Source organism: Pteropus alecto, unplaced genomic scaffold (assembly GCF_000325575.1).
Source record: "Pteropus alecto unplaced genomic scaffold, ASM32557v1 scaffold39, whole genome shotgun sequence".
Lineage (NCBI taxonomy): Eukaryota > Metazoa > Chordata > Mammalia > Chiroptera > Pteropodidae > Pteropus > Pteropus alecto.
The window spans coordinates 12,860,290-12,885,340 of NW_006443568.1; the positions used below are offsets into that span (position 1 = coordinate 12,860,290).

Below are 25,051 nucleotides of genomic sequence, written 5' to 3' on the forward strand. Positions count from 1 at the left end.
TAACACATCTCTGTGGGGCTCACCTAGAAACAGAGTGACCATCGAGGCTTTTAGAGAAAATATCCTTTCTGTCTCACTCCACTCCTCACTGGCCCTTCCACTCCATACCAAGGGGCCAAATGTCTCATTACTATATACCAGCAGAGTCCCTTCTGTGCTCTTAAAAAATTATTGATCCCAAAGAGCTTTTTTGTTTATGGAAGTTACATCAATTTTTATGCAAATTTTATGGAAAACCTATTTTACGTGTTTGATAAGAAAAGAGGTATTGTTTTTACTTTTTGCAAATTTCTTTAATGTGTGGCTTAATAAGAGACAGATGGATTCCTGTATCTGCTTCTGCATGCAGTCTATTGCAGTGTATTGTTTTAAAATACATAAAGAAAATCTAGCCTCACACAGATCTATAGTTGGAAAGGGAGAGGGAACATTTTATTAGTCTTTTCTGACATTAGTACACATTCTTCATTGATATTACACCAAAACTCAACAAGTTTCTTAAAGGCTAATTGCACTGTGGAATCCGAAACCGTATCTTTGAATTTCTCATACTTGGTTGCACTAAAATCCATCAGTTTGCCTTGTACTTTGCACAAATCTTTTACCCAAAGCATGATTTTGTAACATCAGGCATTGGTCATTTGGAAAGTAATAGTCGACTGAGTTTTATATATCTTCCAAATAGTGATTCTTGATACAATATCCAAAAAAAATCCTCATGCGTTAATATCACTGCCAACCTCCTAAGAAGTCTTTAAGTATTGAGAAGCTGACAAATTTGTGGTGGCAAGTTTTTCAGAATTTTAGTTTTTGCTTGAAACGTCTTTTTTTTTGAAACCTTGAATTTTTATCATTGGCGACAAATAGTGTCAGTTGTTTTCCTTGAGGCGATGGGCTCACTTTATTTGTTTTTAAAAGCAAATGTCTACCACATCCCAAGTCTGAAATGCCAGTTTGTCACACTTGTCCTCTCAAATACAAATGGTGTTCTGGGAAAAAACCAGAAGCATTTACATGTACTTCCTGCGTGGTCACATGGAGGATTTAAGGTCTTGTGCTCGAGGACCTAGCTTTAATGAAGTTGATAATTATGCTACATCATCAAGAATGTTCTAAAGTGAAAAAAGTGCTTTTTTTTTCTGATGAAGAAAATAATTGGTGCCTTGACTCTGCTAAGGCTACAACATTCTACTTTCTGTTGTTTTTACACCATCAGTGTAAATGCCAACACACTGACAAAGGTAAATAATATCTTAATGTTGTTATGAAAATAGTTTTGACCTCATAGACCCCCTGAAAGGGAACCGAGGACCCCCCTCCCAGATATCCACAGACCATGCTTTGAGAACATGGTTACATTTGAGAATGGATACATTTTGAGCCAAAACAATAATGACTTTTTTGGTGTATAATGGTCCATTGTGTTCTTTGTAAGAGCCTCAGTATTCCCTTGTGTGGTGTGACATCGGATTTAACCGATCCCTTATTCACAGACATTTAGGTGTTTTCCAGTTTTCCCCTCTCAAAAACAGTGCTGCTGTGGCTTTCCTTGTACTTGTGTACTCTTGGGCCTGGGGTCATGAGGAATCCACATTTTTAAGGCTCTTGGTACCCTTCAGGCGGGCTGTCCTCACTTGCCTTCCCCCTAGCTGTGCCTGTCTTTTCATGTGCGTGTTGCTTGCAGGTGGAGCATGACCCCCCCCATGGTGAACGCTTACTACTCACCCACCAAGAACGAGATTGTGTTTCCGGCCGGAATCCTGCAGGCCCCATTCTACACCCGCTCTTCACCCAAGTACGATCGACACTCCTGGTGCTTCTGCCCCATCTCTTTGCCCTGCCCCTAGGCAGACCCCAGCCCGGCCCTGTGGCCCACAGCTGACCACACGATCAAGCCAGCTCACTGAGTGCACTTTGCCCCATGGGCCCAGGCAGCCTGGGAGCATCCTCACCCCCTGGAATCTGGAAGCCCCGAGCAGTGGGAATGTGGGGGCATGTCATTCTAACAGTGTTTTAGAAGAGTCACAGCTGGGGAGCTGGGAAGGGTGAGGGCACCGTCTCAGAAAGGAGCTCCACACAGGCCTGGTTTTGCTGGCTGCGTGGCCCTTGGGCAAGGTGGTTGCACCATTCCAAGCCTCAGATTCTTCATTTATAGAGTCGGTTACTAATGCCTTACTTACTCTTCTGAGATGGCCAAGGAGAACAATGCAGTTCTGTCAAGCATCTAGCACCGAGCTTGGCATCCAGTGGGCACAGGCTGATCACAGCCGCCTCACCCAGCCTCTGACGAGCTTCACACTCGGGCTGCAGTCACGTCCCCGTGTGTCTCCAGGCCTAGGAAGTGGTGGTTCCTCCCACCGTGGCATCACTCTCTCTTTTGTGTCCTCCCATCCAGGGCCTTAAATTTTGGTGGCATCGGTGTCGTCGTGGGCCACGAGCTGACTCATGCTTTTGATGATCAAGGTATGGGTTCCTTGGGGGTCCCCGTTAGATGGGCCCACTCGCTTCCTGGCCCCGCTGATCATCTGCTTTTGCTCCCATCACTTCTGAGAGTCTTCGCCTTGAAATAGAAGGATCTGGGTTCAAAGCCTGGCCCAGCCAGCTGCCAATTGTGTGAACTTTAACAAGCCTCATCATTGCTCCAAGCCTCTGTTTCCTTGTCCATAAACTAGAAATGATGATCCCAGCCTCATGCGGTGATTGTGAGGGCTGTGTCAGACTCACAGTGGAGCACCCTGCTCCTGGCAGGTGTCCAGTCCTTGGGGTGGGTGGTAGTCAGCAGGAGCATATTCCTCACCACCACTCGAGAATTCTCTGGTCTGACCACAATCAGAGGAGTCGAAGTCAGTCCCCTGATCACCAGCTAAGGTCCAGAATCCTCATTGCCTCCTGCCTTGGAGAGCCCAAGTCCGAGGAGGAGGAGGCAGGACCTCAGAGGCTATGACCTTAGCCACCGGCTCCATTTACCCCTCTGTGCCCAGGGTCAGAGGCTCTCAGCAGCCTTGACAGTGAGTCCTGCTCCACCTGAACTTTGAACATGTTAGTCCTTTGCCTGAGTCACGTTCCTCCATCCCCCGCCCCCACCCGGACTGGCTAATTCTAATTCATTCAGCAACTTCAACGCTCAGAGCGGCGGTATCTCCCCAGTGCTGATTGGTCGATGGGCACAGGTGGACGAATCCATTCCTCACCGTGGGGGGAGAGGCACCTTCAGCAGCAAGGGGTCCGGTTCTTCCTCCTCATCCCCTTGACGCGACGCTGCCCTCTGACCCCGCAGGACGGGAGTATGACAAGGACGGGAACCTGCGGCCCTGGTGGAAGAACTCATCCGTGGAGGCTTTCAAGCGGCAGACGGAGTGCATGGTGGAGCAGTACGGCAACTACAGCGTGAACGGGGAGCCGGTGAACGGCCGGCACACGCTGGGCGAGAACATCGCCGACAACGGGGGCCTCAAGGCGGCCTATCGGGTAAGAGGCCCGCTCCCCGCTCCCCGCTCCCCGCTCCCCGCACAGCCGGGCCCAGGTCTGGCTCATTGCGGACAAGCTGAGGCCCCCGCGAGCAGCAGTTTCCTCACAGCTTGGCCATAGAGCCAGTTCCAGGTTGATTCCTGGTTCGGCTCCTCACCTGGAGCCTCGGCGTGCTTCGCTGTGAGTCCCCAGTCCCTGCATCACTGGAGTGTTAGAGAGGTGACATGTGACAACTGGGGCACAGGGCCTGGGGCAGAGTGGCCCTCAGAAACGGTAGCTGGATGAGTTGGATGAGAGTGATAACAGAGGCCACAAGAGGAAAGGAGATGGGTCTCCCAGCGAAATGCTAAGACGCACCGGTTACTGAGGCCTTGTCACGTGCCAGGCCCTGTGCTCAGCGCCCCAGCCACTCTGCAGTTAGGTATCGCAACCCGTTTTGCAGATGAGAAAACTGAGCCCAGAAACATTCTGTAATTTGCCGGAAGTCCATTGTCAGTGCACGTGTGTTGCAAGACTTCCACCCGCCATGCACTGAAATTTCTGCAGCAAGGCAGATGGGGGTCCTGTTCTCACGAAGTCTCCATTTTAGTGGAGCAGAGAGGGGACAGAAAAACCGTACATACCGAAACAAGATAATTTCAGGTACTGAGAACACACGATATAAAATAGGGTGATGTGATCAAGAAAAATGGGGGCTGAATGTCAGGGGAGGTTGTCTGGAGGGGACGACATTTGAATTGAGATCGAAATGATGAGGAGGGGGCAGGGAAAGCTCGGAAAGAAGTGCCGAGGCCAGAAGGTGACACAGGCCTGGCACATTCAAGGACAGGACGGAAGACAGGGCAGAGTGAAGAGAGCACAGGGCTGAGTGCGCGAGGTGAGGCTCGAGGAGAGGCTGGGACCGGAGCAAAGAGCTTGGGTTTCATTCTGGTTACAGTGGGAGTTGCCGCAGGGTTTTTAAATAGAGGAATGATATGGTCCAGCTTATCCTTTAAAACAGGAATCAGTAAACCTACAGCCAGACGCAGCCCTCAGCCAGTTTTTGTAAATAAAAATTGGGGGGGGGTGGTGCAGCCAAGCCCGTCCATTTCTGTGTTTTCCTTGGCAGCTTTCACCCTATAGTGGTGGAAGGGGGTAGTCGGCAGAGACCGTTTGGCCTCCAAAGCTGAAAATACTTGCTCGCAGAAAGGGTCTGCCAACCCCTGCTTTATAAAGATGACTTAATTACGATGTCAGGAGGGGATTCGAATTGGACCCGTTTGTGTCAAGAAGCCTGGTTAGGAAGCTGTCGTGAGGTTGTCCAGGTAACAGATAGGCTAGAGCAATGGGAAGTGTGAGAAGTGGTCAGATTGGGGGTGTCTGCTTTGACTGAAAGAGAAGAATCAAAGAAGAGTTCTAGGTTTCGGGCCCAAGTACCCAGGTGGTTGGTGGTACCATTTATTGGGATGGGGAAGGCGTGTATGCGTAACCTATCGTCTGTGCTGTGTTAAGTTGGAGATGTATCTTGGAGGTCCAGCTGGGGCAGTTGAATATACAAATCAGAGAAGAACCTGGGGCTGGAAATATGCATTTGCAAGCCATCGGCATGTAGATGGTGTTGTCTAAGGCCTTAGCTGAATGCACTCGCCTTCAGAATGACCGCAGATAAAGGAGATGGCTCCTCTAGGCTGAGCTGGGCCGTCAGAGCTGATGCCCAGACCCCATATCCTGACAGGGAAGTTCTACCCTGTCGAGATCTACCGAGTTCTCCCGTGCTAGCCTCTCCGTCGCCACCCTGCCTGTTCCCGTGTCACGGGGGCCCTGAGATCCGTCTTCTCCCCTCCCAGGCCTACCAGAACTGGGTGAAGAAGAATGGGGCCGAGCAGACATTGCCCACCCTGGGTCTCACCAATAACCAGCTCTTCTTCCTGGGGTTTGCACAGGTGAGTTCGTGGGGAAAATGCTAAACTCAGGCACATTCTGCCATCTTGATGTTTCAGAAGTGCTGAGAGCCGAAAGGCAAGTTCCCCTCAACTGAGGACCTCCTAGCTCATTGCACCTCTACCCTGTAAGAAGGCGAGCTTCCTGTCATTAGAGAGATTCAAGGAAGGGCCAACACTGCATCAGGTAGATGAGAGGACAAGGTGATCACTAAGGCCCCTTCTGGTTCCGGGGCTCTAGAAATTTCTTAAACTCAAGATGCCCAGGTTGTCCCTTGAGTTGGCATTCAGCATAGAGCCTTCTGTTGGCGCCCAGAGCTACCAGGCCATTAGACAGTTTGTTCTGCCCAAGAAGTGAGTGATCTGGATTCAAGCTGAGATTTTCAACCTGTTTTGGGAGGTGAATCCTTTGTTCAGACGAAATCTAACACAGATGCCTGGGACAGACAGAGACGCTGCTCTGTCTGCAGGAATTCATTTGGAGACCACTGCAGTAGACGATGCTGGGATGGGGGACACAGGAGCCCACTGTTTCTTCCTTACCCACTTGGCAGACCCTCCTGACTCCCGGGAGTCTCGGAACCAGGTGGGGGGCTATCATGGACAGGGCCAGTCCAGCCTCCTCGGGGCCCCACGGTGACCCAGCTTCTTCCTTGTTGCCCTCACAAAGGTCTGGTGCTCCGTCCGCACGCCCGAGAGCACCCACGAAGGCCTCATCACTGATCCCCACAGCCCCTCCCGCTTCCGGGTCATCGGCTCTGTCTCCAACTCGAAGGAGTTCCCCGAACACTTCCACTGCCCGCCCGGCTCACCCATGAACCCGCGTCACAAGTGTGAAGTCTGGTGAGGGGCAAAGCACCAAGGACCACAGTGGACGAGGGTGCAGGGCTGAGGACGAGCCCTCGGGTGGAACCCACAAGGCTGCCTCCTCCATCCAGTGCCCAGGGTGCCACCCGGCTCCCTTGGCCACCCAGGGCCCCCTACCCCACACTGGAGGGTTTTCAGCGGGAACCGAGCCTGTGATGTGGCTCCTCGGCATAACCCAAGATTCGATCCCCTGCGAAGACCCTGTCATCCCAGCACACGTGCGCCAACTCTAATGGGCTTTTGGGTGTCGGACTGGTTGCTCGCCAGGCCTGGGCCCCCCCAACAGGGGCAGTGGGACGCAGCCCCATGCCCACCTCCAGCGCCAGGTGCACCACAAATACCACTGTGTCACATGCTTTAAAGATATATTTTTGGGGAAACTATTTTTTAAACGTCGTGGAATACACTGGAAATCTTCAGGGAGATTATGCATTTAAAACACTTTTTTTTTTTTTTTTTTTTTAAGGAAAGGATTGGTATATTTATTACGTTCTGTTTTTCTAAATATCCTGTGGACGAGGGAAGCCCCACTGATCGATGCCCTTTCTCTTCCTCACTCGCTGCAAGGTTGGGCTGAGGCAGTGATCCCCAGGCCACTGAGCTGGTCCCCAAATGGATGGCTGCCTCTGTCCTCGAGATATACCATGTCAGCCTCCCTCCATCACCTGGTTCTGGGGTCACCCTGTGCAGAGAGGAAAGGCATGGAGGCCAGCTTGGGGAGGCCCAGCTCCTTGGCACCACCCCTCTTGGTGTGCCCACCTCTGTCCCCAGAGTCCTAACAATGGGAACCCCAGCAAAGAAGGTCTGATCCCCAAAGTCACAGTAGGGGACTAATGGCTGCAGCAGCACTGTACTAGGACAAGGCCCTCAAACCGAGGCTGGGGTACCCGAGCACCCTGGCTCTGCACCACAGGACCTCGGCAAGGCTGAGACCCCCACCCCCATCAGACTCTCGCCTGTGCCATAGACACCCTCTTTTCATCCCTCCTCTTTTGTCTGCCCCGGGGACCTGTTACTTCTCCGCAACAACACCCCCACCCCAGCCCCTTCCAGGTCTGCCTTGCCGACCCTCTTCCCCAAGGGAGGAAAAAGAGAAAACAGCTCTCATCTCCCACAGGGCCCAGATACTCCCTCTGAGCGCCGTCCTCCAGCCCCTGCCCTGTTCTCTAGTGCCTTAGCTGAGGCGACAGCCCTGGGCACCACCCCAAGGAGACAGCCCCTTGCCCCCAGGGCCCCTTGGCCTCCTCAGCAAAGCCTCCAAGTGTCCTGATTGGAACATAAGGCCATACCTCCTACTCCCAGTGCCCACAGAGCTGCCTGTCACAGCAGCACAGAAGCTCTGACCTAAGGTCAGTAACACCGAAGTCAGGCGTCTGAATGACCCCTGAACGTGCCCTGGGCCCCCATCCCACCCTCAGCCCTTTGGGTGGAATTAAGACAGTACTTGTAGCTAGATGGACTCCTCTTCTTGGGGATACTCTCAGCCCTGGGAGTCTCTGAGGGGCAGGTGCGTCCAACCCCGTCGGTCTGGCCTGTGGTGTCAGGGGACCAGGAATGTCATAGCCTCCCTGGGGCCACAGTTCAGTAGCTCCTCAGGTGTTGCTGATTGCAGCCTTGCTCTGGTCCTCTGGGGAAACAGGCACTATGACCAGTGTCCACCGTGGCTCTCCCATCTCAGGGGCCCAGGCCACCCGGCCAGGCCCCTCTCCCACAGGCACTCACCCAGAAAGCCAGGTCCTCCTTGCCTCAGGAGGAGCAGCAGCTCAGCCACTGCCTCACTCACCTTCGGCTCAGCCTGGGAGCTGGAGCAGGGGTGTTGGGTGTGGGTTCCTGATGAGGCCCATGTTCCCTGAAACAGCAGGCCTGTAGCTCTTCAGCGGAAAGGTAGGACGGGGGCCAGACAAGAAGCTAGAGTCGGGAGCCTGCCACACGCACCTTGCCACACTTTCCCAGTCCTGGCGCTCTCGTGCCTACTGTCCCCCACCCTCCTGCCTTCTGGCCTGGCCTACGGAGAGTCACAGCCCTGGAGATGTCAGCACCATGGACTGGGACCTTCCACGAGCCAGAGGGAATTGTAGACAGCACTCACTGCTTTGAGGTGCGGCCCTGGAGGGGTGAGGGGAACGCAGGGAGGAGGGCCCAGCCCAGGAGGAATGGAGAAACCCCCTCCCCTTAAGCCCAGGGAGCCAAAAGGCTGGCTTCTCTGCAGGTACATGGACATGGGCTTTAGAGCTGGGAATCTATTTTTTGTATTATTGTTTGTGCTATTGTAGTTTTTGGTGTGGCAATATTGTAATTGAAATAAAGTACTTGTACTGAGGGTCATGTGACTGAGTGTGTGTCCCCCCCCAGGGCAGTGAGCCACCATCACTCCCCCCACCCCCACACCCCTAGCATCATCAGAACCAGATGCACCTTCTCCCCAGAGCAGAGGCCTTGGATCCTGACAAATGCTAGAAGGTTACTCCCGGTGCCCACCTGGCCACTCTTCCATCATGGATATGATCATGTGAACACCCCCTGCTGGTGAGAATAATGCATGGCACCACATGGGCCCAAGGAGCCTCTTGGTAAAAGTAATTTTCCATTATCTTGGAGCAAAAGATGTTGGCATGGGCATGGGTTTCCAGGCCTCAGATGCTTGGACAGGGCAGGCGAGAGTAGAGAAATTCAAGGAAGAATCTCTGATACACACTCATGCCTGCTCCTGGGTTTTATATATGTTCTTTCCTCTTACTAAAATACTCTTCCCTGACTTCTCTGCTTGATAAACTCCTACCTATCCTTCGATGCCCAGCTCAGCATTCTCCCCTGTAGAAAGAAAGCCCTTGCTGACCTTTAGCCCAGATCCATCACCAGCTCCCCAGTGCACTTTCTTGGCCCACAGGACCTGGACCTGGCCCAGCCTTCCTCTCACTGCCCCCTCTGCACCTTCAGCCTCCTTGCTGTACCTTAAACAGTCCAAGCCTTTTCCTGCCTGTCCTTCAGACTGGAATATTCATACTCACCAGTGAATGAATGCATGAATATATGAACTTTTTTTTAAGCTTCTATGTATTACATGCCTATCGTAAATCAAGCTGTGTGCCATGCCTCCTTGGATGCAATCTTATGAGGTGTTTATAACCCAGATCACAGGGGAAATAGTGGCAGAGCTGGGTTCTGAACTCTCAGCCAGGCAGTTAGCAAGGAGTTGCTTTGGAAAATGTGAGAGGCTACTAAGGAACAGTGATGGCTGGCGGATCTCTCTGTCTCGCCTTCTGTCTCTCTTTCTGTCTGTCTGTCTCTCTCTGTCTCTCTCTCTCTCTCTCACACACACACACACACACACATACACACACACACGCATACAGAAGCTGAAGGTGCAGAAAGGCAATGTCATTTCTTTTCCTGCAGAAGTGCAACTTCCGGGTTTCTAATGACCAAGTGAACAGGCTCCTTCTTCCCGGCTCTGAGACCACCCCCCACCTCCCTTCCCCTCCTCCTCTTCCTTCCTCTTTAGCAATAGATCCTCCCCCCACCACAACTCAACACATGCCCCGCTCCCCAAGCAGGAATTTCAACTTCAGCCTGGCCCTTTAGGGGTTTATCCTGAAGTTGGGGAATGGAAACGCCTGCAAGATGCAACTTGAGAACCACTGGGAAATGTGTGCGACCAATAATAATTGTACAAGCAGAAGGGCTCAGCAGAGGCTGTCTGAAAGGGCTGAGGAACTGCAGAAGGGAGGGATTAGAGAAGGTACTACACTGAAGAATCTGGTACACTAATAACCCAATGAGAAATGGATGAGACCTTTACAAAGAAAACTAACACTTTACTGAAGAATATTAAAGAAGACCTAAATAAATGCAGATGAATAATACCCTGATTGTGGATGGAAAGGTTCAATGTGATAAAAGATGTAGATTTTCTCTCAAATTAGCGTATAATTTCAGAATACTCTCGACCAAAATTTCAAGTTAATTTTTCATGGAACTTGATAAGCCGATTCACGTGGGAGAGAAAATACACAATAGCTAAGACAGTTTTGAAAAAGAACATGAGGGATCTGGTCTTATCAAAATAAATAAAGCTATAGTGAATAACATAGTGTGCTATTGACGTAAGAATAGAAAAACTGAACAACTGGAATAGATCAGAGGGCCAGAAACAATCCTCGTATATGTGGGAATTCCTGTAGGAAAAAAGAAGCCCTTTAAATCAGCTGAGAAATGGTGAACCGTTCAGTAAGCGGTGTTAGGATATCCACTTGAGAAAAAATCATCTAGATCCTGCCTTCCTCACACAATTCTCACATACACTGTTCATTATAATAAATTCCACATACGTTAGGGAACTAAACATATGAAAACCATAAAAGTCTTAAACTATAACAGAATGTGTTTATAACTTTGGATAGGCAAAGCTGCCTGTAAAGACAAAGGAAAAACATAAAGGAAAAGACTAGTATATTTGACAACCTCAAAACTTAATCCTTTTTTAAAGAAGATACAATAAGTAAAATTAAAAAACAAGCGACAGATTGGGAGAAAAAAATGCAAGATATATAGCTAATCATCTAGAATATATTTAAACAACTCGTAAAATAAGAAAAAATAAATAAAAAACCCATCCAGGTGAAAAAGAGCAAAATATTTAAACCAACCACCCAGAGCAGAGAAAATACAAAAAGATGAAAGAAAAATTTTGAAAAGATGATCTCACTAATAATATGAGCAATGCATTTAAAACTACAATGACGTTAACATTTTTCATTCATCAGATTGGCAAAAACAATGAAATTTGATATTAAGTGTCGGTGAGGATGTAGGGACCTCTGTACTGTTACCCACTATGGTGGCCAATGTGATAGCGTTTATTAAAAGTAAAGGGCATTTAATTTACCCGGACTTCCAAGCTGAAAGGGCAAAGATGGCTCCCTAATTTCGAATCTCCCTGGGACTCACCCTCCCCGCAAAAGCATGTAAATCAACAAAGAGAGGAAATAAAACCACACATAAACCTCAAATTCTCCGAAGTAGAGAAATCATCCAAATTCCAACGGAACTCCCACCACATGCAGCTGCAAGCCCGTGGGCACAGAAAGTGTCAAAAGAAGAGGTTTAAGAGACATTGTGAAAACTAGTGGAGGGGCGTGGCGATCTTAGATGGGCACGACCATCATCACTCCCAGGATGTCCAACAGCAAATGCCAAAATACTGAACATAGTCGGAGCATAATAGCCACGAGCACACCAGCAGCAGGGAAGAGCCTTGGAGAAGCATTGCTTCTTGGGAGAATCAGTTTTATACAGTAGGGGAGAGTTACCTCCTCCCCGCAACCCTCATTTGTAGATGTGGTAATGAAGAGAAAGAAGAGATTAAGAAAAGAAAATTAAGAATCCTAAAAAGGAAACGAGAAATAAGAAAAAGTAACTTCCGGCTTCCCTCCTCCACACCTTTCATGAAGGACAGTAAGACGGACAGCAGAGGGCGCACTTGCATGAGGAGTGCCGTCCGTGAGTGTACAGGACTGGAAAACGATGGGTAAATCACATGCATTCAAAACTACTGTTGGAAAGGAAAAGAAATGCAAATCACAGCATTTCAATTGATAAACTTCTTTTCTTAAAATCGAGCATTAAGCTGAAGAAAACTTAATACCACACTCCAAATTGAATCAAATATCCTCAAATAAGCATTTGGGGATATAGAGAAACGCCTCAAACCAGAAACACAAAACTAACAACAGAAAAAGATTAAAAAAAAAAAAAAAAGGAAAAAATAAAACAAAAATTGATCTCAGGGAAGAAAATTAGAAAGCCATATCATAAAATTTAAAAGATGCCCAAGGAAGAATAGATTCAAATAAAAATTTAATAAAAGACATTGAAGAAAAGCAGAAAAACAACCAAGAGAGTGAAAATTAGATAAAGAAGTAAAAATGGTCAGAGAGGAAGTGATTGAAATGGAAGATAGACAAAGAGCTGACATTTCAAACTGTAATCCAAGAAGACTTTCCAAAAATAAGAGATCTGGATCTACACATCGAAAGGACTCACTATGTAAACCTGACACTGATTCATCAGCTCTAAGAAATATCCTACTAAAGCCATTAGACTTTAAAGATAGGAAATCCCCAAGGCCTCCAGGCAAAAATATGAAATAATAACTTTTAAAGGCATCAGAATTAGACTGATATCAGACTTTTAAACAATAGCATACATTTTATGAGGTACCAGAATAGTCAAATTCATAGAGACAGAAAACAGAGGTGACCAGGTGCTGGAAGTGGGGGAAAAGAGGAATTATTGTTTAATGGGTGCAGAGTTTTCGTTCGAGATGATGAAAACATTTTGAGTATAGATAGTGGTGGTAGAGACACAACATTTTGAAAGCATTTAATGCCACTGATTGTACATTCATGAATGATTAAAATGATAAATATTATATATATTTCAACACAAAAATATAATTAACGTACAAACCAAGGCAATAGTGCAGGAGTATTCTCAAAAAAACTCGTGGAAGCAATCCAAGGATGTTATATTGAACTGAACCGTCTTACAAATATCAAAACTACAAAAAGAAACAGTTTGAAATGTGCAAGAACTCAGGGAATATAGTACACACGTGCCTTTCCTGAAGAATCTACTATAGAATGAGCCTCATCGGAGAGATGAACTCTTTAAAAAAGAACTGTTAGTGAGCATTTCATACATTTCGATTGTAGAGCAGAGATTAAAACAAGGTTGGGGCAAGGCATAAACATATATTCTGAAAAAGCGAAACAAATGCGACTAAAAAATGGTAGGAAGCGAAAGGAGATAGAGATTATTGACTATTGAGTGATGAGAACAAAAGATACCATTCAAAACTAACAGACTAGATAGTAAAAAGTTAAGAAAAAATAGGATTAAGGGCATTATAAAATATTAATACAAAGATAACAAAATATCAGAACAAAAATACAGACCTTCCTAAATACCAATTAATTTAAAATGAGCAAAGAGGATACATCAAATAGAGAAACTATAAATATAATCTACCATTTCTTCCATTTCTCTTTGCACCTCTTGTATTTTACATTTTAGATAGAGAATTGATATGGAATTTGGTGCGTATTCATAACTAATGATCAGAGCCATTCACAAACCACTCCCAGCCAACTTGACAAAAAATAAGTAAAGATGTAAAAATATAAACAAAATAATCAGTTAGCTAGTTCTTTTGGATATGTATTGCTATGGATGAATTGTGTCTCCCCGCAAACGTCATACGTTGAAGTCCTAACCGCCAGTGTGAATGGTATTTGGATAGGGGTTCATTGGGAAGTATTAGATAATAAGGGTGGGCCCCTCATGATGGCATTAGTGCCCTTATAAGAAGAGGTCAGGTGAGCACATGGCAAGAGGGTGACCACCTACAAGCCATGAGAAGAAGCCTCAGAATGAAACCTTGACCTTGGACATCCCAGTCTCCAGAACCATGAGAAATACATTTCTGTTGTTCAAGCCACTCCATTTATGGTATTTTGTTATGGCAGCCTGAGCAGACTAATACAAATATCAAACACGACACCTTAATAATAGAGAATATATCTTTTTCTTAAGCATACTTTGACCATTCCCAAAAATTGATGGTATATTTAGACATGAAGAGACATCAGTAGATTTTATAATGTAAAATCTCTTATCAAATAAAATAAAAATAGTCATTAAAAACAAAACAAAAGAAGCTAAAAGTTCACTCCATTCTTAGGCGAGAAGGGAAATACACACAGAAATCACAAAATTTCTGAAAAATAATGATAATTTAAAATTACATATCAGAATCTATGGTGTACATTGAGAGCCATAGTGAGAGGATTCACGGCCTTAAATACTAACACCAATAAAATGAGAGAATTAAAATCAGTGAACTGTTCTCAATTCAGAAAGCTAGAAAAATAATCCAAAAGAGAGCACAAGAAAAGAAATAATAAAGGTAAAAGTAGAAATTGGTGCTGTAGAATACAGAAAGTCACCAGTTAAAGTTAATATATCAAAACCCTAGCTTTTTGCAAATACAGGACCAAAAAAATAGACAAAACCTTGAATTGAATAGAGCAAAAAATGAGGCTGAAATATACAGAATAAGTAATGACAAGGGAAAACAACTATTGATAGAGGGGAAAGTTTTAAAAATCATTATAAGCCTCATTATAGATGAAAATGGGCACTGTTCTTCACAGTGTCCAGAAATAATTAATGTGGCTACATTGAGACAGAGGTTATGCTTCCATCACAGTAAGTTTATTGCAGTGATGACAATGAGATCTGTAACATTTTTTAAAAAATAAAAATAAAAATAAAAATCATTATAGACTACTTTGCATATCTATGCAAATACATTTTTGAAACCTGGGTTTTAAAAATGTTGCCAAAACTGACTTGATTGTGTTTATAATAATCCAGTATCATGCTCCAAGATTCACCTATTTTCTGCACAGGCCAAATAGGCAAGTTGAATGAAGATGTGATGGGAATCACCACTCCAGCATCTCTCAAGACCTTGACAATGGCAGTAACGACTGCAGTCCCTCTGGGAATATGGTATCGTTTTCGGTTTACTAATTTTGTAGGTTCTAGTGGTTTCTATTTGGCCTTTCACACCGTAAAACAGCCCTTGCTCCCTAGGTCAGGGAACCACCGTCGGGGGGCCTGCCAGGTGCTAAGATGTCTATTCCGATTACCCGTTCCAGAACTGGGGTGTAGCCCCCGGATGGATTTGCGCCCCCGCTGGGCATGCTGTGAATGGGATCTGAGCTGAAACTCCATTGATCACCTGACCGCCCTAAGCCCCTACTTTGACTGGACATTTTGGGTCTGCAGGAATTAGTATCACTTCAGAATCAGTATCCAATAATCCTTGGAAAGTCTATTTCTTTTTCCCTAATCCACAGTCACTCTGGTAAGCAACCATTAGTCCCCTGGGGGAAGACTGGGAGAAAGACTAACAGAGACAATTTGGGGTAATCTAGCAGAGTCCTCTCCCAAGGGGATCCCGCCTCACCTTCATTCATGGGTTTTTGGGCCCCTGGGTCTGTAAACTGGAACAAGTCTAGGAATTAATTGAGAGGCCATGACTCTCTGTTTTTGTGATTCAAGACAGACTTCTCTTCACTCAACCTAGAACTCTTATACAGATTAAGACTTTTTCTTTTTGAAGGACACTATGATCAACTAGCCAATGAGTACATCTCTGTAAGTCAGACTATTCTGACTGCTGCTTCGCCTCCGCTGTCAATCCTGCTATTGGAGCATAAAAGCAGCCATAGACAATATGTAAATGAAAGAGCATATTTTAGTAACATTTCTATTATGGACCTTGAAATTTGAATTTTATATAATTTTCATGTGTCACGAAATCTGACTCTTCTTTTGATTATTTTTAGCCATGTAAAAATGTAAAAAACATTCCTAGCTTGTAAGTTGAACAAAAAACAGCATTGGGGCAGATTTGCCCACAGGCATAGTTTGCCAATCCTTGCCTTGGGGGTTACAATATACATCTTTAATTAATCTCAATCTGATTTCAAATAATAGCATGCTACTCCACATATAGGAAAAGAACCTCACAGCAGTATATTCACAATTTCTCCTTCCCACCTTTTGTGTATTATTGTCACACGTTTTATATTTACATACACTATAAATCGATACTACATTGCTGTTGTTTTTGCTTTTAATAGTCATTTATCTTTTAGGGTGGTTTAAAATAAACTAAACGCATCTTTTATATTTACTTTCTTTTTAACCATTTCTAGAAACGTTCATTTCTTTGAGTGTATCTAAGTGCCTGTTCTGGTATTATATTCTTCCACATGAAGAATTTCCTGTAAGATTTCTTAAAATACAGATCTGCTGATAATGAAACCTCTCAGCTTTTGTTGATCTGAAGAAGTCTTCATTTCCCCTCATTTCTTATATTTTTAAAATTTACATACAGTAAAAGTGACCTTTTTTATGTACAGTTCTATCAGTTTTGAGTTATATATAGAATCATATAACCATCACGTCAGAATAGTTGTACTTTCATTAAGAAAGAAAAAAGAAAGCTTTTTATTTTGAAATAATTATATACTCACAGAAAGTTGCAAAAAAATATATATATTAGAAAGTATTAGAAAGTCCCGTGTACCCTTCATCTCAATTTTCCCAATGGTAACTATTACATAACTATTACATTACACCGTACAATATCAAAACCTAATATCGCGAATTCAAGAAATGGACCTTAGTGCAGTACTGTTAAGCAGACTTATTCAGACCTTATTTAGATTTCACCAGTTTACACATACACTCCTGTATGTGCGTGTGTGTGTATAGTTGTATGGAATTTTATACCATGGATAGATTCATGTTACCAGTGCCTCAACTTTTGGAAGATATCTTTACTGCATATAGAATTTTGGGTTGACAGTTTGAAGATATCAATTCATTGTCTTCTGCTTATGTAGTTTCTGATAAGAAGCCTGTTGTAATTCTTAACTTTCTATGTAATCATGTGTCTCCCCCGCTCCCCCAGTTCCTTCGGGATTTTCTCTTTATTTTTGGTTTTCAGTGGTTTGACTAGCATGTATCTATACATTTTCGTTCTTTGTTTTCTTGGGGGTGGGAAGGTGTGGTTTATCCTGCTTTGTGTTCTCTGTGATTCTGATATCAATGCTTTGATGGTTTCATCATGTTCGGAAAATTCTTAGCCATTATCACTTCCAATATTTGTCCTGCTCATTCTCTCTCTTCCTTCATTCCTGGATCCACTTACACACATATTAGATAATTTGATATTGTCCCATAGTTCTAGGATGTTCTGATCTGTTTTGTTTTGTTTTGTTTTCATTTATTTTTCAATTTGTGTTTCAGTTTGGATAATTTCTATTGGCCTATCTACAACTTTACAGACTCTTTCCTCGGTTTTATTTCTAGAATTTCCATTTGGCTCTTATAGCTTCCATGTCTGCTGAAATTTCCCATCTGTTTATGCATGTGGTCCATGTTTTCTACTAGCACTTTGAACATATAAATCATGATTATTTAAAATTCATTGTCTAATAGTTTCAATAACTGCATCGTTTCTGAGCCTGGCTTCATTGATTGCTTTGTCTCTCTCTCTCTCTCTTTTTTTTTTTACTTTTTTTAAATTATATAATTTTCAGTTGTACATTATCATTTGACATCTGTATATCCTATTGTGTTTGCCACCCCAAGTCCAGTTTCCTTCAGCTACCATATATTTGATCCCCTTTACCCACTTCACCCTCCCCCTATGCCCCTATATCTGACCCTCTTCACCCCGTCTACCTCCCCTCTCCTCTCCTCCCCAACCCCACTAGTAACCACTAGTCTACAGTCCATGCCTGTTTGTTTGTCCTGCTCATTTGTTGCTTTTAGGTTTATATTCCACATATAAGTGGTATCATGTGATTTTCAACTTTTTCTGTCTGGCTTATTTCGCTTAGCATGATTATCTCAAGGTCCATCCATGTTGTCACAAATAGTAGTATTTCATTTCTTCTTATGGCTGAGTAATATTCCATTGTATATATGTACCACAGCTTCTTTATCCAGTCATCCATCATAGGACACTTCGATTGCTTCCATGTCCTGGCCACTGTGAATAATGCTGCTATGAACATCGGTGTGCAAATATCTTTTTGGATATGGGTTTTCAAGTCTTTGGGGTAAATACCCAGTAGAGGGATTGCCGGATCATATGGTAGATCAATTCTTAGTTTTCTGAGGAAACTCCATACTGTTTTCCATAGTGGCTGTACCAATTTGCAGTCCCACCAGCCCCGTATGAGGGTTCCTTTTTCTCCGCTACTTTGTCTCTTGACGGTGGGTTGTGGGTTTCTTTTCCTTGCTTGTTAGTGTTATATAATGTTTAACTAAATGCCTGACATTGTGTGTAAGATAGCAGAGACTAAATTAAATAGCATAATTTCTGAAAATCTTCTTCTGCTAGACAATTACTATAGGGGCTTAAATCAATCTAGTCAGGTTTGGACTGGTTTGGACTTTGTTGTTGCTATGGTTACCTTCATTGCACCACTGACTTCCAATTCTTCTAGCATTACCTCAAGTTTAGGATGGGGCCGGGTTGCTGGAGGGATTTTTATCAGTGTTCTTGCTCCACCATTCAGCTTTACATTCTTCATTGGGTTGCTGTTGTGTGTTACTTGGTGCTTACTAGCCTGGGGTGGGGTAGGGGGTCTGTTTACCTGGTCCAGCCCCAGCCTTAGGCAAACTGTATCCTGGGCTGCAAACCAAAAAGTTAAGCCCCAGCTCAGACTGTCTGGGTTTAATTCTGGCTCTCACAGTAAATCCCTGTTACCTGAGGCAAGTTGAGTAACCACTTCGACGCTCGTTTTCTTCATCTGTAAAATGGGTTTTGAGATTTGTAAGAATTCAATTAATTAATACATGTAAAGAGTTCAGAATAGCGTCTGACATAGAGTGCTTAATAAATCTCAAGGGTTTTTGTTTGTTTTGTTTTATTAATTCCTTCAATCACCTATCCATTCAACAAATGTTGAGAACCTGCTATGTGCTAGTAATTGTGCTACGTGCTGGGAATATAACATTGAAAGTGTTAGGGGTCTTGTTGTTAGCTGCCAAGAAAGGCAGTCAAAGGACAAGAAATTGCAATTGTAAAGAGCACTGTAAATCTGGAAGTGCAGGGGAGTATAAATGTGTATCTCTGAGGAAGTAATCTTTGAGCTGAGACTTGAAGAGCAAGCAGAAATTTGCTAGGTAAAAGGCAGGGAAGAGTGAGCCAGGCAAAGGGAATAGTATGTGTAAAGTCTGAATTAGGAAGAAGCTTGAACCTATGCAAGCAACTGGAAGAAGGCCAGTGGCCATTGGAGGCATCCTTCAGGCCATAATGAAGATCGGGCTTTATCCTCAGTTCAATGGGAAACTATTGGAGAGTATAAGCATGAGAGTGGCATAAATAAGCTTTAGATTGCAGTTCTGCTGCCTGTGCAGAGAATGGATGGGAGTGAAAGCACGGAGATCAGTCAGGAAGCAGAGGGAAAAAGGGAGCATGACACATCCAGGGTAGCAGGGAGCCTGCACCTGGACCCTGCGTTCCATTTCCACTTCCTTCCAGAGCACGGAGAGGGAGTTCGCCGCTTCTTGCTAGTTTTAAGATATGACCACCAGATGGCGCAAAACCCTAAAGAAACGCTTGGAATAAGCCTTGAGTCCACCTCCCTGAGACTGAGTCCTGGGTCTCAAAGACAGCCCAAGGGGGTTCCCTCCCTTGCCCAGTTAGATGACTGCCAGGAGCCAGCCTTCAGCTCCTTAGGTGTTTTTGTTAGAAGGCAGTAAGTAAACTGAAGGAATGCTGGACTGGGAGCCCAAAATGTGAGTTCCACTCCCTTCCCCACAGTCCCTGACTTGGGCGTTATTTCACCTCTTTGAGCCCCTGATACTTACAAGATGGAGCTAACAGTCCCTGCCACTGTTCCTCCTTTTGCTCCTCCATCTGGCCCAGGCCCCGGGCCCTCATTTCGGAGAGGCCGTGTAACGTAGGGCTCAGAACCTGGTTTTATGCCCCTGGGTTTAATCCTCATTCTATCACAAACTAGCTGTGTAACCTTGGTCAAGGGACTTCACCTCCCAGCACCCCAGTTCAATGGGACTCCTAACCTTGCATGGCTGCAAATTATGAGAATATCCATAAGTACTTACGCAGTTGTTGGCACAAATAATAAACGCGCATTTGTTAGTCAGATAGAAATTTGACTCATATTCATGAAGTGCTTACTTAATAAATCTCTAGGCCTCAGGCTCTGCTAGTAATTCCTTTTGTGACTTTTGGCAAGATTTCTTCCTTTTTCTGAGCCCCAGTCTCTCCAACAGAAAAATAGGGGGTTTGATTAGATTGTATACTCAGAAGCCATTCCAGCCCTGACATCCCAAGCTGCTTCTTTCTCCTTCCCTCCTCCCCGCTCCCTCCCTCCCTTTTTTCATTTATCCATCACTTATTCGTTTGTTTAACAATTACTTATTGAGTATCTACTATATTCCAGGTGCAGGAAACAAAATAGACCCACATCAAAACAGGTGTGCATCATTGAAAGCCAGCCCGTTGGAAGCACGTTTGTACAAAACCTTCTTTGTCCTCTCCCCTAGCAATCAATCCTTGCAGGTTATTTCATGTTTGAAACAGGAAAATATTGTGCCAAGAGTTTATTTCTGTGCATCTCTGTGCGGCTGTATACACACACACATTTATATATAACATTTGCAGCAGCGTTGTCATGGGAACCATTTTTTGGTGTCTCTGGGCATGAGGGATGCCTGTGAGTGGAGGAGCTTTTATGGAACACCCCTGCGTGCACTTTTGTGTGGTGCAAAACCCTGCTGGGAGAGTTACCCCAAGAGCCTTTGTTGGCCCTTTTGATCATCGCTGCCTATTTTTCTCACTGATCTTGTCGGATGTGAGTGAACTTCACTGAGAGAACTGAATGTCAAGCTCAATGACTGGCAGAGTAAGATCCTCTGGGACTATTGCCAGCCAGCAGCCTGGATAGGTCAGCTTGGGTTTTTTGTTTTTGGGGGGTTTTTTTTTGTTTGTTTTTTGGTCTTTTAAAACCCTTGATTTGGGAATGTTTGGCTATTGCCAGCCCGCAGCCCGGATAAGTCAGGCTTGGGTTTTTTGTTTTTGGGGGGTTTTTTTTTGTTTGTTTTTTGGTCTTTTAAAACCCTTGATTTGGGAATGTTTAAGGCTTTAGGGAAGACTTGGATGGAAAGACAAAAGCAGCCAGGGTATATATTTTCAGAAACGACAGCTGCAGCAGCCACTTTTGAACTTGCTAGGCAGTGCCAGCGAGAGGGAGGGGAGGGACTCACTATTCACCCGGCAGCTACTCTGGGCCTGGCTCCATCCTGGGAGCTTTGCATATGTTATCGCCTGTAATCCTCGAATCCACCCTGTAAGATAGACATTGTGGATCTTAGCAGGAGACTGGGATTAGAGAGGGAAAGTGGGCAAGCTCGCAAGTGGTAAAGCCAGAGTCAAACCCAGGTTGGGCCTGAACCCAGAGACGAGGCTTTAGCCACGACATCGTTCCTCCAGATAACTTCCTGTAGCCAAGTTCCTCTCACTTCCAGGCCAGGAGTTGGGGTGAGGGGCGGCCAGGAATGGCAGTCCGGGGATTCAAGTCCTCCCAAACCCCAAGCCGCAGTGGCAGATCCAGTCATGGGTGGCTCTGAGGATGACCAGATAGGATCTATGTAAATATAACCTTTTACCTGAATATAAGAGCTGGCTGGTGCTTTGGTTTTGTGAAGGCTTACTGTGTACCAGGCAGCTTCCACTTCGCATAAAGTCCTCTGTGATTGGTGCTTTATTATCATCGCTGCATTACAGATCTAAAAAAACTGAGGCACAGAGAGGTTAAATGTCTTGCCCAAGATCACACAGTTAAATGAGCTGTGATTTGAACCCAGGCAACCTGGTTCCAGAGCCTGAGCTCTTAACTCTTGTGCTTTCCTTGGTCCATGGATGCAGTTCACAACCGAGCCACGTGGGCCCTCCCCTAAGAGCTTCAGCTGTCCGAGAGATAAGAGTTGAAGGGAGAGGGAAGAGGATCCCCACTTACTGACGACCTCCTGTGCACCCAGGACTGTGCTAGGTCTACCTCCCAGCTTTGCGGGCACATCGGATCCACTAGCATCCCCTGCACACAGATGAGAGAAATCACGGCCCGTAAGGGAGAAGTGATTTAACTAAGGTCTCAGAGATGAGATCTGAGCCTAGGCCTGCTCTTTCTGGAACCGAAGCCCTCGGCTGTAGAAGTGGAGCCGCACTGCCTTGGGCCCTTCTTCTCCCACATTTCTCAGTGATGGTACCAAAGAGAGGTGTGCTCAGGTGTTGGAGCAGGTGAAGGCCACTCCAGACCCCTTGTGTGGTGGAGGACTCAGAACTGCTCAAAGAGAGGGTGCTCCCCCTAAATCTACCACAGTAGGGTTCCGCTCACTAACACAATCACCATCTAACCCTCGACTATTTATAAAGCATCTCCTATGTTCCAGGCTCCGTGTGGGAACTAGGCATATGGCAACGAATGAAAGTCTCCCTGCCATTGAGAGCTTATATTCTAGCAAGGAGCAGCCATGATGCAAGTAAGTACAAAAGTAAGTGAAAAGTGAAGGAAGCTATGGGCATGAGTAACAGGGACTTACTGGGCCCGGGTTAACTGATGTGGGTGTTTTACATTTATTTAAGGGAGACCTTCCTCACACATGGGCTTGAGAAAGCCAAGAACATAACTTAGTGCTTTTGGCCAAAGCGGAAGGCCGGCCATGCTACAGTAATGAAATGAAAAAGGTTTCTATTTACTTTATGTTCAGAAAGCAAGTTGTAATGCTTAACCCCAGGCCATTTCCAGCTCCATTGAAGAGATAAATAAGCTAACGTTCATTGAATATTTACTTACTATGTGCCAGGTACCAGGCTACGTAAGCCCTTACGAATGCAGTGTGAGAGAATAAGAAAATAATGTCCCAGTACTGAAGTAGCAGGGAGCTACTGAGTCTATCTGGCGGGGAGGGGAGCAGAATCAAGGAGAGTTTGTCCTTTAAGATGACGCTTAAGCTGGGTTGTGAAGAATAAATAGGAGCTTGCTAAGCACTCCAGGAGCAGCACACACTCCAGGTGGAGGGAGCAGCGTATGGAAGATGTGGAGACATCAAAGTGTATGGCCGGTCAGGGTGCATTATCAGCAGAAAATCGGCAGGAACTGAGGGTGTGGAGACTGGCAAGAGCCAGGCGCAGTAGGGCTGTAGGTACCTGGCTGAGGAACCTGGCCCCTTATCCACTTCCCCTGAATATGGGTGAGAACCAAGCATCTTCTTCAATTTTTCTATTCAACTGGAAGAAAAGGCATGTAATGAGGGTAGGGAAAAAAAAAAGCATGATTGCCAAATTTGGCAAACTGAAAAATGTTCATGTGCAGAATTAATTCTAAATTGCTGCTATTTTCATTCTCATGCCTGTGGGAAAGGCAGAGCATAGCAACACGCCTCAGCCTCTTTCCAGGTGTCTGGAGTGCCACAGGCCAGGCCAGGCCGGACTGGCAGGCTGGCTCCCACAGAGACCATCAGAGCCAGCCTGGGGCTTGGCACCAGCTGTGGGCATCTGTAAATCCAGCTTCCTCTTCTAGTCATCAGATAGGGGGAAAATCGGAGTCCAGGATTTTCCCAAGGCAGCAAACTTGGCAGGATGATTAAATGTTGTCAGGCTTGAAAAAGGCCAGGAGAAGGCTGGGCCACCCAGGGTAGAAGGATGTGGTTTCCAGATTCAAGATGGGCTATGTGTGTGATTGTGTGAAGTGCCTTGGTTTAGAGAGTGCAGGAGGACTGCTAGGTAGGTTTTAGAGACTTTTCACTGGGCCAGGCCCAGTGGTAGGCAAAGTTGATCTCAGTAATAGGGCAGCTCAGTAGATTTGGTGTGTAGGGGGTTCTGCTAATAAGGCCTGTCATCAGTGAGCTCAAAGGCTGCCTCGTCCCCAGGCCCAGCAGCCACCTCCTGAACATGATGGATGATTAGTCAGATAAGGGAGGAAGGAAGCCTCTGTTATGATTCACCCACGTGCAGGCAGTATTAGTACTCAGACCTCCATCTGGGTATTATGAGGATTAAATTAGTTATTACATGTAAAGGGCTTTGCTCAATACCTGGCACATAGTAAGTGCTCAGAAAATGTTAGTTATTGTTGTTTCTATCAGCCAGACATGCTCACCGTTGGTTTTTGTTCATTTATTTAATCCTCACAACAGCTCTAGAAAGTAGGAATAGGTTTTTAAAAATTATTTTTTTATGGTTGAGGAAACTGAGGCACAGTGGGGTTATGTAATTTGTTTAAGGACACATAGTTAAAAGTGGCAGAGTTGGAAGCTTCTATAACTCAATAAAAATAAAAAAACCAAACCCAATTAAAAAATGGGCAATGAACTTGGATAGACATTTCTCTAAAGAGGGAATCAAATGGTCAATAAGCTCATGAAAAGATGCTTAACACCACTAATCATTAAAGAAATGCAAATCAAAACCATACAATGAGATACCACTTCAAACCTATTAGGATGGCTACTACAAAAAGAAAAAAAGAAAGAAAGGATGGAAGGAAGGAAGGAAGGAAGGAAGGAAGGAAGGAAGGAAGGAAGGAAGGGATGTCAAATGGTGCAGCCATTGTGAAAAACAGTATGGTGGTTTCTAAAAAGTTAAACAGAATTACCATGTGATCCAGCCATTCCAGTTGTAGGTATATACCCCAAAGAATTGAAAGCAGGAACTCAAATGGATACGTGTATATCCATGTTTAAAACAGTCAAAAGCTGGAAACAACTCAAATGTCCACTGACATATGAATGGATAAGGAAGGAAGTGGCATATCCATACAGTGGTATATCCATACAGTGAATTACTACTCAGCCTTGAAGAGGAATTAAATTCTACTACGAGCTACAAGATGCATGAACCTTAACAGCATTGTGCCAAGTGAAATTAGCCAGACACAAAAGTACAAGTATTATATGATTTCATTTATACAAGGTACCTAGAGTAATCAAATTCATAAGGACAGAAAGTAGAATGGTGGTTGCCAGGGACTGAAGGGAGGGGGACTGGGGAGTTGTTTAATGGGTACGGAGTTGTTTAATGGGTACGGAGTTTCAGTTTGGGATGAAAAAATCCTGGAGGAAGACAGTGATGGTGACCGCACGCATTATGAATGCCACTGAACGTGAATATCATTTAATGC

At 45.1% G+C, this 25,051-nt stretch overlaps 1 protein-coding gene and 1 non-coding gene across 2 annotated transcripts in view; both read left to right on the plus strand.

The window, feature by feature from the left end:
• Window positions 1–8,574, plus strand: part of ECE1 (endothelin converting enzyme 1) — an 86,749-nt gene extending 78,175 nt beyond the window's left edge. Inside the window, exons 15-19 of the mRNA XM_015598811.2 lie at window positions 1,685–1,795; window positions 2,396–2,463; window positions 3,278–3,468; window positions 5,295–5,390; window positions 6,058–8,574. Coding sequence (XP_015454297.2) covers window positions 1,685–1,795; window positions 2,396–2,463; window positions 3,278–3,468; window positions 5,295–5,390; window positions 6,058–6,234 — 643 coding nt within the window. The 3' untranslated portion in view covers window positions 6,235–8,574. The remainder of the gene's footprint in view (window positions 1–1,684; window positions 1,796–2,395; window positions 2,464–3,277; window positions 3,469–5,294; window positions 5,391–6,057) is intronic.
• Window positions 8,575–14,428: 5,854 nt separating this feature from the next.
• On the plus strand, window positions 14,429–14,563 carry LOC112473066. The gene has a single exon (XR_003043898.1). It is a non-coding gene; the product is annotated as a small nucleolar RNA SNORA1 (small nucleolar RNA).
• Window positions 14,564–25,051: the final 10,488 nt, after the last annotated feature.